We start from the raw sequence: 12,817 nt of genomic DNA, 5'->3' as shown, positions 1-12,817 counted from the left end.
CCCAACAGGCAATGGTGCGAGTGGTTATTGAGAACTACTGGGAAAAGTTACACAGATTTCGAGAGAAAAAATAGATGCAGGTTGTGTCAAGTAAGATGTACGAGGGAATAGTGGGAGTACGTGAGGGATACCTACCAGTTTGTTGCTTGGCATTCAAGTTGTCTTACGCAAGACTAACTTACAGTATATGCAAAAGAAGTGCTCATAGACCATGAGCCATTTGAACGTTCCTTCAATAATTGTTATGATGGTGATGATGTCCATTGGGCATTCGTCCACTTCCTCTAGCTGATTGTGGTCCTTCAGCAAATGAGTTCAGGGAAGTACACGTTAAAGGGTAGGTTTAACGGTCGAATTTCAAGGGCTTCCCTAAAGCTTGTGACAGGTTCATTATGAAGCATGCCTTGACAGCATGACTACTCCTCCATTGATTTGCTTACTCGGGCGGTTTGACCTCCATCTTTATCGCTCCCCCGTCATTCACCTCACCTCAAAGGCCGTCCGGTTCGAAGCTGGCACACTAGCATGTTTGCGTTTGTCACTGGCTTAATTACCATTGCGTGTGCGTGCCTCGTCTGTTGTGATTTCCGTGAGATCCCACTGCCAATCAGAATCACGAAACTGACGTCGGAAGGGGCGACCACAACCCACACTGCCGAGCCAACATTCCCCTTGCCGTTGTCCGGTGTGCGAACCTGGACACTGCGCTGTCGGTCGGTAACAGACTTACACATGAACATGGATATTTGAGGTTGTAATTTTGTTTACGTTTCGAAAGCAACTCTCCCTTTTGTTATTCGGGACCGTCAAGCCTACGCGTGAATTAAGGTTCCGTATCTGGAACCGCATTGTCCACATTACCAGGTTGTTCGGTTACCCCCCCCCCTTCACAAGAGACCCGAAGAACGAAAAAGGAAACAAGCTTGTCTATGCGAATGAGATACAATTTCTGGCTGTCCAACTGGAAGAGGAAACACTGCAATCTAACTGTTGTGTCTTATCGACCTACGTTCACTGACCAACCGACAAGTCGTATCGATGTCGACACAAGCGGTGCTGATACATTCAACCGCCCCATCAGCTCACGCTCATTGACCGGACTCGATTGAAGGTAATAAGACCGTAACATGGAGTGTAACAACTTATAGTATTTCAGTTTCTCACTCATCATCGTGATAAGTCATCTTGTTTTGCGTTCATCGATCAAAAATCGTTAGTTTACACAGAAGCTATTCGTTCATACAGGCATAGATGACGGCGCTGACAATCGCTTCACGAGTCTACGAGGTCGTATTTGTATGTACCGCTCAGTGAGTTCCAAAAGCTCATGATGTAATCGGAACGCTGCAGGTACCGGTCGATAAGCAGGAGTTGCTCTTCTCAAGAGCAACTTACACTCTCTGCTAGCACGGAGTTTTTCTCATTTCAAATCCCACCTGAGGAAATAAATCTGACAGGATCCAGGGGAAGAGGACTGTTGCTACTCCAGACGGTTGATTTGTTCCCCAAGTGGAACCAACATGATTAGAGTGTCCTATTTTATTGACATCCATTTACAGTTATACCGTCACGCAAAAATGGGACTGTACCATTAGGGCTAATGATACAGTCCCATCCCATCAACGGGCACTTCTTGATCAAAATTGACTTGGCTTATCAAAAAATCTACCTTGTTGCGCGCTACTACTAATTACTACTGCTCTTGCTATTATGTAGGTATTAATATCCGTGACAGACAGCACCATTTTGTGCCTCTTATTCGGACTTTGCTGGAGTGAACGAAAACATTCGTGGTCCAGACATTACTGTGAACCAGTGACAAATATAGGGATTTTGAATAGTTTGGAAGAGGAGCCACACAGAAACCGTTCCAAACATCTTAGCATGATTTCACTTTTTCAATTTACTCTTCAAATCAGTTGTTCAGCCATTAATTATGTATCGTGGGTGCGTCAGTCCTGGCTGCTGCAATTTTGCTCACCGATGGTTAGAAAAGTGAGGATGGGACTCCAATCTCATTTGTTTTGATTAAGCGCGAAATCGGACAGCTGTGCAAAGGGCGATATCTATGATAAAAGAGCGCCACTGGCTAAGGAACCTACCCATGTTTGACGGTGAGCTTAACCAATGCCGTGATTTATTAATGAGTCCCCATTAGAGGAAATAGTGGTGATTAACTCGAGTAGATTTACCGGCTAGAGCTTCCCAATGCGTTGGTTCGCTTTTCGGTCTTTTGGACCCAGAATACAGTTAAGTACAGCTGTTGCAGACGGTCTTCCGCGTAAAGCATATGACCTAATCGGCGTAGCCTACGGAGTGCGAAAGGGGCATCGATCATGAGAGCTTCTCCTTCCAGGATCCATCTGGTGCACTTCAGCATTACTGAACAGATTTTTTCACCAGACCAAGACATTGTTTCAGAGACGCTGATGGTCGAACTCCGAAGCTTTTCGCACATCTGCATGCGGATAAAGCAGTATGAATCACGTATCGAGTCGGTGTTCGAGGTTGGCTTATCCAACTCAAGTAATGGTTGTTTTGCACCAGTCCACCGGTATTTGTACAAGTAGGTAAGGGAATTTATCTACCATAAGTCCTTGGTTTCATCCGAAGGAATTTCGCGACAGTAGCCTTTAATTTGCAGGTGTGAGGCGTGTGCCAGTACGGCGAAATTGTCTAAGTTAATAAATGGTATGCGAATTCTCAAGGACAGCAATGTCATTGATCGAAAGCGATGTTGAGAGACGGAAGCAGCGTCCGAGATTATCAGGTATGTTAAATTCAAGTACGGTTCCCCATGAACTTCTACAGGAGTGGATACAGCCACCTAACCGCAATTTATCTTTCAACGTCACATCATATATAGGTACAATACCAAGACAGAGTGCAACAAAGTCAGCTGTATTAATCGACCCTCTGAGTGCTCAGTTTACTACTGGAACTGCCAGTCATTACGCTCATTTGCTACACATCTGTCATGGGGAGTGAATATACAGCGAGGACCAACAGGCAGCAACACACGACCGTCCCGAACGAAGACCGGAAGCCAGTATGCTGCGGTCACACATATCGCTCGTGTGATGGGTTTTACTACCAACCTTAGTCGTATCGTACTCGGGAAGAACCAAGAGTAGTAGAATGTAGGAGGCTGGAAACCTAAATGCTGATTTCCAGAGTCCTGAAAGCGAAGGTGACAGTAGAAGGAAAACGAGTGAAATGATTAGTAAGTGCGACAGACATGGCGGGTTTTCGTGCAATGCTAGCAAAACGTTAGGATGGGTACTTCTAACCTAGGTTTCAGTTTTAGTAGAAGATTCCCAACCTTCGTTTCCTGCCGAAGCCATCCCACCGGAAGTTGTTGACTGTCGCCTAGCGGCGCCTCACTAATCCACCTCTTGATTCTGATATCCTGCCCAAGCTGACTACCGTGGCCTTGAGCGAGTACTATGAAATAGACATTAGAAATGAAAGTCGTCACATGACTGTGATTTATCACATGGCTCACTTCCAACCATTGTTTGGACTGGTTCAGCGATTTCATCCGGTTGTTCCTATGGAAATCATGCCATCCTACGGAACACTGAAGAGGACGGACACCATCGTCATCCACAGGCCACCGAAAAATTGAAACTGATGTCAGTTAGAACGCATAGTTATTTGATACAAGAATGTACCTAACAATGCAAATGGATACAGCAGAAATACACCTTTGGTAAGCAGATTCAAAGATTCCTTTCCCTCATATACCAGTGGTTTAGCCTTAACAAGTTGCTGTTGCTGGGTGGTACTGTGGGAACAACACAGTTTCTGGATGGACTCACTTCATATACTTTCGTCCGTCAAACGGTCAGAATAAAAAATTAGACCAACGACGGGATCCTTAACTAAGCAACATATAACGTAAACCGGTATGTAAAACCGCGGTCATCTCAGGTTCCCGACCGGTTCTTCTAGAGGTCATAGCGGTGGTTCCAATCGATTGACTAACAAAGTCTGGAGAAAATTCACTCTGATCGACTGCACATTGTATCGATCAGGAGTGATGAGCGAATGTCAAGTTTAGGCTCGGTTGCAAACAAGAGTGCTTCTTGACCTATCAACCGGACTTTTCATTCAAGTATCCATGTCAAGATGCAGTGCACAAATCCGTTCTCTGGACCGAACGACGATTGTCAGTTTTGTCTAAGTTTCACTGCAGATGTAGGTGGACTGGTAGGTAAGATACGTAGCAGTTAAAACCCTTGTGCTTATAATTTGGGTTGCAAAACATAATAATGTCCATCGCAGAGCCACACCTGTCCGTTGAACAGGAGTTATGCAACATTGCCGACGTGGGGCCAGCTTGTCGCATACCTTCAGGCGTCTCAACGAAACTATCCGGATAATTATTCGGGTGTAGTACGCCTGTGAGCAGCTGAATCTCATCCAGTGTATCTGGTTCTGTGGAATAGACACTGCCAAGCCAAAGTGGGCTTGTGATACACGCAACACTGCATTAGGCCGCCTGGATTTCTTTAGACAAAGAAGGGATCGGCTGCTTCGTTAGAACGCACAAGCAAAATCAAAGTTTTTGTGGTTTTCAACGTGGCACCTGCCCTGGGCAATGTTTAACATAGTATCCCAATATACTTGGTGAAGACGATACGATCGAATTTCAGCCGTTGCACTCTACGATAGTCTGACCATAAGGATATCTGCCAACCTTGATCCAAGAGCCTGTCATTGTAGGGGCTGTACGATTATGTGTAAGACGTGGGATGGCTCTGAAATCGCGCAATCTACACTCGGTGAGACACACCCCGAAGGATCACACTGCCGAACCTGGATATCGGAACCAGACCTTCCGGTCAGTAGACTCTCGCCTTAGCCACTGTGATATTTCAAGCTTGCAACTTCTTCCCCACTACTCTTCTCGGTGCTTTTTTAAGTTAAGTTCTAGTTGACACCTACCATGGCTTGCACAACAAAGATCTGCAGCCCTAGCACAAAACTAAACTGTATCCTCCTATAATGATGGGCACATACTTGAGGAGGCAGATAGACTTGTCAAGTCCATGATCAGCTTAGAGGCAAGCTAACCAAACTCATGTTGCTTGTCCACATACATTCCAACTGTTTCGCTGATCGCTAGGTCTGCTGACTGTAGAAACACAACACTGGATGTTGCACCGAAGTGAAGATCATATTGACACAAATGGGTTCAAAATGCGCCACAGTACAGCTAATCCCTCTTGTAATAAATAATCAGTTGCTAACTTTACGACTACTAAACTTTCGTGACACCTGGTTACTACAGCACAGACCCGGTCTGAGTTAGCATACACGATCACCAGACTTGCCGGATTGCTCGTATAGCGCTCCTCAGACGATCGACACTCTGGGGCTGAAACGAACTTATTTTAGACGCAAAAATGGATTATGGAAAAGGAGCAGACAATACTCATTGAGTGTAGAACGAATTAGCTTCTTCGTCCTGTCTGAATGACTACCTGTTCAGATATGTGCTACCTCCTCGGACGAAGGAGTCACCTACTCGATGAACGATGGTAAACCGTACCACTCAACTCAGAGAAGACTTTGTTTCCCTAGAAACGTAACACGGCCTCTTGCTTCAGTTGGTACGATATTCGAGGTATTGCAGTATATTTTCTTGATAGAGCACACCACTACTAAGTTCGCCATCGAAGTTCTCAACAACCGTATGAGTAGTGTGTTCCGGCACTTCACACAACCGGTTGTCGAAATACAACCTAGAATAAACGAAGAAAGCTGCCTCCATCCATCTTAGCAGAGGTAAAATGTACCGAAAAGCAATTCATTGCGCTTCACATCAGGTTGATAGAAGGAAAGATTCACACACATACGCACAGGAACAAGGTTCAATGCGAAAATACCGACTTAACAGAACGCGCAACCATACGCAAATGGCACGAGCAACTGGCCCTAAACTCTGGAGAGTTGTGAATATCTAGGGGAATCAGGTAGATTTTGAAAGAAAGAGTAGCGGGGAGAATGGGTGGAGAGGAACGGAAAATCGGTCTGTCAGTACATATAAAAAGAGCTTAATGTCAGGCAGAGGTGAACTCTCCCTCAGCAAAACGATACGCGCAGTGACATGAATACAGTCGAGAAGATAGAAATCGGATTGGAAAACTTTAAACATAAACGGATCAATCGAACACTACGCTTCGAAAATGGCGAACAGTACGGCCGACGTGGATAGCGGAATCGCACTCTCTCCATAGTGGAAAGAGTAAATTCGTGAAACACGCTCAGTAATTGCTCTTCATATAGAGTTCGGCGAGTCGGGCGACTGAGTCACTCCCGTTACTCGTATTGTTGGCTGACTCCGTATCTTGTGACAAACCCACAACGGCGACTGGAACGAAGGAAATGGAAATAGTAGCACCAAATCGATCCAGTGAAAACGGAATAAAAGTATACGGAATCTTGGATAAATGGTGGTACCAATTTAAATGGATACCCACACATAATGCACCACGGCATAGTCCACAAGTAATAAATTAGTCATGATGAAACGGATCGGGAGGATTCTGGGATCAGTGAGCGATGAGCCCCATAAAAAATCCACCCCAAGTTACGACTAGAATTGGGATGAGGTAATTGCGGTGTCTACGAGACCGACCCAACGAATCTCACTTTGGTGAGGTGGAAGTCCGATTAGTTTTGTCAGTACTTCGGTAGTCAAATAAAAGTTCTCAAACAAAGATCACCGGTAAACGTGGAGATAAAAAGAAAATGAAGCCACTTACTCGTTCTGCATGGGTATACGAAGATGGCTTTCTTCTCTTTTCTTCCGAGCCAACAATCAGGACTGCTTCGCAAGCACATATACTTTTCACCGGCCAGTGGAATGGATGAAGCGGGATCACCCTTCATACTGGCAAAAACTTGTTTCATGAAAGCTTGGTCCAGCTGAGATGAAAGGAAATAGATGGTTAGTGGTTCTGATAGGCACTGGTGCGTGTGAACAGTGAGCACGAAATAACTGCATACAAATACTGAGCCGAGCACTTGGTTACTTCCAGTTAGAATAATACAAATCCCATCAAGAATGATAATTATTAGACTAGAAACAGAAATACGTCGTCTGATAAAGACCACACAAGAATTCTCGGAACGTAACGTTTAGTTTGTGATGGTTGGAATCTCACGAGTATCGGGGTTACTCGTAGTCCAACCCCTTACCAACTTTTGCTTCTATTGATGAATGGTTGAACGCAGGTGAGGAAATGTACCCAGTTGTACAATTGAATGGTAAACTGTTATATCATTAACTGATGGTACCAAATGTAAAATGGGTACCACACAAGCAATATATGGTAAGTAGGGGTCAATTGGATTAGCACATCAACCATAATGTGGAAGATTCAAACCATAAGAAGGCCTGAGGGGTCGATGAAAGTGTTACCGCCCTCAGGCGTAAATCAGGGAAAATCCGTAGCGGTCCGGGTTGCCGAAGAGCACGTAACAAGTGACGGTCCTAAGTGCTCTGATAAAGACGCACCTGTTACGGGCAAATAGCTAAACGAAGATGGATTCGTCAACCGGGCACAGAGGTGTTGATAAACGAAGGGGGTAGTAGAATATCGAAGTACTGTGCACTTGAAAACTAGGTATTCGTGGAATCTGCCCCAAATGAAACCGGTAGATACATGTGAGATCAGTTTGTTGTAGATACCAACGAATTTTCACGAATCAAGACACAGAATTGATTGAGATAAGGCGTAGTGCGGTGGGCCCCGCACTGTGGCGCGACTAATAAGACAATTAGTCAAAAGAAATGCATAAAGGAATCGAAGTGAAGTGAATCAGCAGAAAACTCGATTACTAGAGCTCATGTAATTTCGCACTATCGGAGCAACCTGTATGCGGGGGCGAGATGGCTTAATTGGTTAGAACACGAATTTACTGGACGGAAGGTCAGTGGTTCGAATCCGACCTCTGCCTCTCGACTTCCCCTGCCTAGGTTTGGGCAACTTGGCAGTATCCCAACCGAGGTTGAGCATACACGACCGTGAGTAAAACAGAGAGGATACTCCCACTGCTTTTGTGAGACATTCGATCGCAATCTGGCGTGCGGTTGGAAGTGCTTTGATATCTTGCGAATCGTAAATGAATTTGGGGCAGCTACATTTGCCGCCGACTATCGTGCATGTTCCACCTAACTGACGTAATACGCTTGGTTGAAACAACCAGAATACCATTGCACCTAACTGCGTCTGTGGGTCTATTCTCGAACAACGTGACACTGGGAGCATGTAAGTGGAGCACAAAAGCATGCCTCCGGCCGCAATTCGTAACTGCCAGGTAGCATACATTTCGGTCAGTAGTGCCATGAACCTTCACCACAAAACAATTAAACGTAGCTGAGTGCACTGGCAAGAAACTCATTCCGGGCTAGCAGTCATCAAAATAAAAGAAGACGTCCGCGTTAGGCGGAGGTTTTAACCATCCGAAACTTCTCGGTTAGGCTCTAACTTGGTGGGACTGGACGAGCAAGTCTAGATAAACGCTATTCGAAATTTCGTAAACCCTATCTCCACATTATTTGGATTTGTTGTAGCGACCTTTTTATCCCTCTGTTCAACACAATCCCACACCCTGCACCCAACTGAACGGTTCCAAACATAACCGACTTTTGCCCATAGTTTTACCATACCACAATATAGAGGTTGCATTGTGAATCTTATTGGTTGTCGATCAGGTGGCTGTTGATCCGTTTACCGAGCTTGGCAATTGACTTGCAGACGTTTCGTCACCATACGAGGAGGCATCATCAGTGCGCAGTTGGGTGGGCACTTTCACTGCCTGTGTGCGTCTACATATCCTTTGAAGATCACCTATTACCTGTTAACGTGATTGATTAATTGAGAGCGTTTCGTGAAAGTCAGCAGCAGCTAAGGAGGTATCCTACTCTCCCAAAGGTGATGAGGATGAAGATAGTTTAAAACAACTACACCCACAGGTATTAAACATACAAAAAGACTGCTTCAGTTCGTACTTATTCACCCTCAAAACTACTGCGAAAGAGTTTCTGGCAAATACTGGGCACTTTGATCTTACAACAAAAAAATCACTAAATTTCACAGCATAAAGCTTCAAGTCGTTTGGTGTTCAGTAGCAATCTTACCTTCGTCAAATTAAAGAGTACTTGACCTATGGACCTACGAACACCTTGAGGACGACACTACCGAAACCAAAAAGGAAAATTGGATTCAATCTGAAGAACTTCCTATACAAAAAACCAATATAAGGATTACCACTAACGATACGTAGGACAAACGGAAAGGAAACTTTCCACCAGAATATATGAAAAGCTTGCTGCCAATTTTTTCTCATCTCTGTGCACCAAAATCAAATAGGACACGAGTTCGACTCAGGCATCCAAGGGGTATATGAGCTACCTTCGTGGTTACCAGCTCATGATGAGCTTCATATTCCATGCTACGCCCCAATGCCATGCGGGCTAAGTTCTTCAGCCAGTCCCCGGGTAGGGCCTCGTAAACAAAATCCTACTTCATCTTGGGCAAATGTGAAATACCGTAAACATCAGAAGTAAAAAATCGTTCGCTCTTATTATGTCTCTGAAGCACCATTAAGCATTAAACGATACTCGTTTTCTTCGGCTATTTTCTGCGAACTATCTCACTAAAGCGAGTTCTGCACCTCCCGTCAGAGAAACAAGCCAACAGACAGGAGGACCACCAAAATATACTTTGACTCCATAATGTTCTCAGCCTGACCGTCTTGGGCTTTCAAACATTCAACGTTATCGTCCCTGACATCAATACACCAATGATACACGCCGAGACTCAGCCGTCATACAGCCACAAGGAAGGAAATCTCCAGTAGGGAGTAGAAGGGATGGATTGGGAGTTGAAACGACTAAGAATAAGGTGCCTACGCCTATAAACAGAATTAAAGCAAACATATGTGAACATGGAGTCGGGTAAGGCAGCGGAACTGACCTGGCGTCTTTTGCGAACCTCAACCACCATGAGCCCAGCGCAAGACAAGTGAACTTTAGCTAAGCAGTTGGCCTAGGAGATAAAATATTGCGCTAATGGAATCTGTTGCATGCCATGTGCTGCACAGTTTCCAGCCACATTTGAACAAGACCACATCGGCCTCAGCCAGGAACGCCCCAAGATCTCACAGGACCCAGTTTGACTGCAGCCACTTTCATTTGACGCTACAATGTCAAGATCTACTAAGTGGGGATTCTACTGTGGAGGATTTCGGAACAAAGCAGAATATCAGTCTAATGGAGCGCCTCGACCGATATCCCAGTTTTGAAAAGGGCAAAAGAACCTTATACGAAAACCATCGTTGTAATAAACTGGTAGCCGTGAGGTCCGAGGTGACCTCTGGCATTGTTTTACGTAAGTTGGCCGATTAACGGGAGAAACAAACTAGTAAGAATCAAACTGGGTTTCACCTTGACTGAGGATGCATCAACCATATCTGTACCTTGACACCGATGTTTGAACAGCGGCACGCTTTCAAATGCCGTCTTTCCTTAACTGAAAGCTACTTTCGACTGTCATTCGTCGGAAAGTGTGGAGGTATCTGGCGATCAAACGTGCCTCTTCTAGATCTACATCTCTTACGGGGACACTGTATGGGAACTCCTGTGGGTGAGTACAAGCATACAGCGAGCTGTCACCTGAGTTCACCGCGTTCAGCAGCATAAGACAAGACTGCCCTATTTGTTATTGATGTGCTGCTTGAAACTTCTCAATGTGCATATGAAACCTTGGGAGTGAAATGCTCCCGAGATGTTCGCTCATAGCCACTGAGTACACGCACGATATTGCTCCTCCTGAATCGGATGCTTGAAAATGCAAACCATTTTAAATAACTTGAATAATTCTGCCGCACGGTTTAGCGTGTGCTTCACACCTGCAAAGCGTAGAGAAATGCTACAAGACGGGGAGGGATCAGATCAAAACCCCATACTTGTACACTGGTCATTCCACACGACAGATAAACTTGTTTACCTGGGCTGGCTGGAGATGAGACTACTTTTCAAATCAGCAACGCCAGGGGAACTTCCGCTAACCGCCGGCTTCTGTGGTGCCCCTGTGACATCAGTTTGTCTGTCAAGAGCAGAGTGAGATCCATTCTGCTTTAAGGGTCAAGAACTTGGCCACCGCGTGCACGGGATGTACGAAAAGCTGCCAGTGTTTGACTACCTGTGCCTCCGAGGTACCGGTCAAGTCTGGTGGGAGCATCAGCTTAAAAGAATCGTCCAGCTGTGACATTCTTTCAGCGCCTAGCTACCGTGCCGCCGCAGGAAACACGAGGGCTGGGATACTGCCAGGTTGCCCAAACCCAGGCAGGGGAAGTCGAGAGGCAGAGGTGGGGATTGAGCCACGGACCTTCCAGTCAGTAAATTCGTGCTTTAACCACTGAGCTGTCTCGCCCCTGAGCAGCTGAGTTTTCAAAATTAACTGGGCATGTCATCGTCTCCAATACTTAGTCATATCTCCCACGGTCCCCCATTTTCTGGTGATCGAAACCGTAGCAAGTAGAAACAAGTTAACCTTGGTTCATGGTTTGCAGTTAATAACTGACAGACTGACCTTGCAAACCTTCCATCAACAATTGTTCGAAAAACCCTCTTGGGTAGGCCGTGACTGGGCATGCGTAGCACATGCCGTAAGTTTCAGTCACCACTCAAAAAATTCCAAATCACTATCAAGTATCCGCTCAAGATACACCAGATCGCGTACACGAAGCAGCAATCTGATTGTCGCTATGCTGCGGAGGAATGGGATCAATAGTTTAACGATGTTTACGGTCCTAGAACGAGGGGCTAAGTTCCACAACTATGATGTAAGGTACGTTGCCTTGTATGCACGGTTCTTAAACTTCATGGAAATTCGTTCCAGAGAACGTAAACGACAATTGGACAACGGGTAGTCTCAACTTGCACAACAGAGGGACTAAATGTGATATCTACTGTCTGTCAGAAAGCGGTTTGTATGAATTTTTTAAAACAAAAATCGTGTTGTAAATGTGGGTATAACCCTCAGTAAAGCTGCTGGAGCCACCATTCTGAGGGTGGATACAGAGTAACAACAGCATACGAAGCGCAAATCATTTCTTCAACAACGGTTTCATCTGAGATGACCTCGACAATCAGCTCATCGGCTTGACGTGAAGAGCATAATGTACCCGCTAGAGATGTGAACTTATTACACCGCCGACTGATGTGGGACGGAAAGGATCGTGTGGGCCCATTAACAGTTGTGCGAGATGGCCCAAATGGTTAGAGCGCGAATTTACTGACCGGAAGGTTCGTGGTTCGAATCCGACCTCCGCCACTCGACTTCCGCTGTCTAGGCTTGGGCAACCTGCCAGTATCCCAACCGTCGTGCTTCCTTCGGCTGGCACGGCAGCTAGGCACCGGAAGGGTGCTACAGTTGAACGCTTTCTTTCTTTCTGTGCAGAAAGAAAACGAGATCGGTGAGGTGTTATCAGGTTAACGCGGTCAACTGCCGTAGCAAATTTCCAAATCGGACTCGCTAGTATCCGACCGTACTCAACTGCGTTCGTTGGGTAAGCAGCGACCGTCAGCCGGACTCGCCATCCATGAAAGTGCTACGTCTGGGGTGCGCCAAAGCCGTGGATCCAAAATAATAGACCCCCGAAAACCGGTTCCAACTGATCTGGCGAAAACGGCAGAGCCGAACTCACTGGCATCCTTGATGTCCGTCTTTAATATCATAGCCATGTTTGCACCTATATGTTCCGATGTACTGGTGCTGGACTCTTGAGTTGAGCGATG

The 12,817-nt window shown here is 45.7% G+C and overlaps 2 protein-coding genes across 2 annotated transcripts in view; one reads left to right on the top strand and one right to left on the bottom strand.

Annotated features, from left to right (window-relative positions):
- Positions 1-5,649: 5,649 nt before the first annotated feature.
- T265_09050 (hypothetical protein) overlaps positions 5,650-12,817 on the bottom strand; it is a gene marked incomplete at both ends in the record, with an annotated part of 12,360 nt that continues 5,192 nt past the window's right edge. The window contains 2 exons of the mRNA XM_009175019.1: positions 5,650-6,379; positions 6,774-6,936. Of these exons, the coding sequence (XP_009173283.1) occupies positions 6,273-6,379; positions 6,774-6,936 (270 nt within the window). The remainder of the gene's footprint in view (positions 6,380-6,773; positions 6,937-12,817) is intronic.
- Positions 10,866-12,817, top strand: part of T265_09051 (hypothetical protein) — a gene marked incomplete at both ends in the record, with an annotated part of 4,005 nt that continues 2,053 nt past the window's right edge. Inside the window, 4 exon segments of the mRNA XM_009175020.1 lie at positions 10,866-11,108; positions 11,119-11,415; positions 12,212-12,495; positions 12,511-12,588. Of these exon segments, the coding sequence (XP_009173284.1) occupies positions 10,866-11,108; positions 11,119-11,415; positions 12,212-12,495; positions 12,511-12,588 (902 nt within the window).

This window comes from Opisthorchis viverrini (assembly GCF_000715545.1).
Source record: "Opisthorchis viverrini unplaced genomic scaffold opera_v5_253, whole genome shotgun sequence".
Classification (NCBI taxonomy): domain Eukaryota; kingdom Metazoa; phylum Platyhelminthes; class Trematoda; order Opisthorchiida; family Opisthorchiidae; genus Opisthorchis; species Opisthorchis viverrini.
This window is presented reverse-complemented; position numbering and strand designations above follow the sequence as displayed.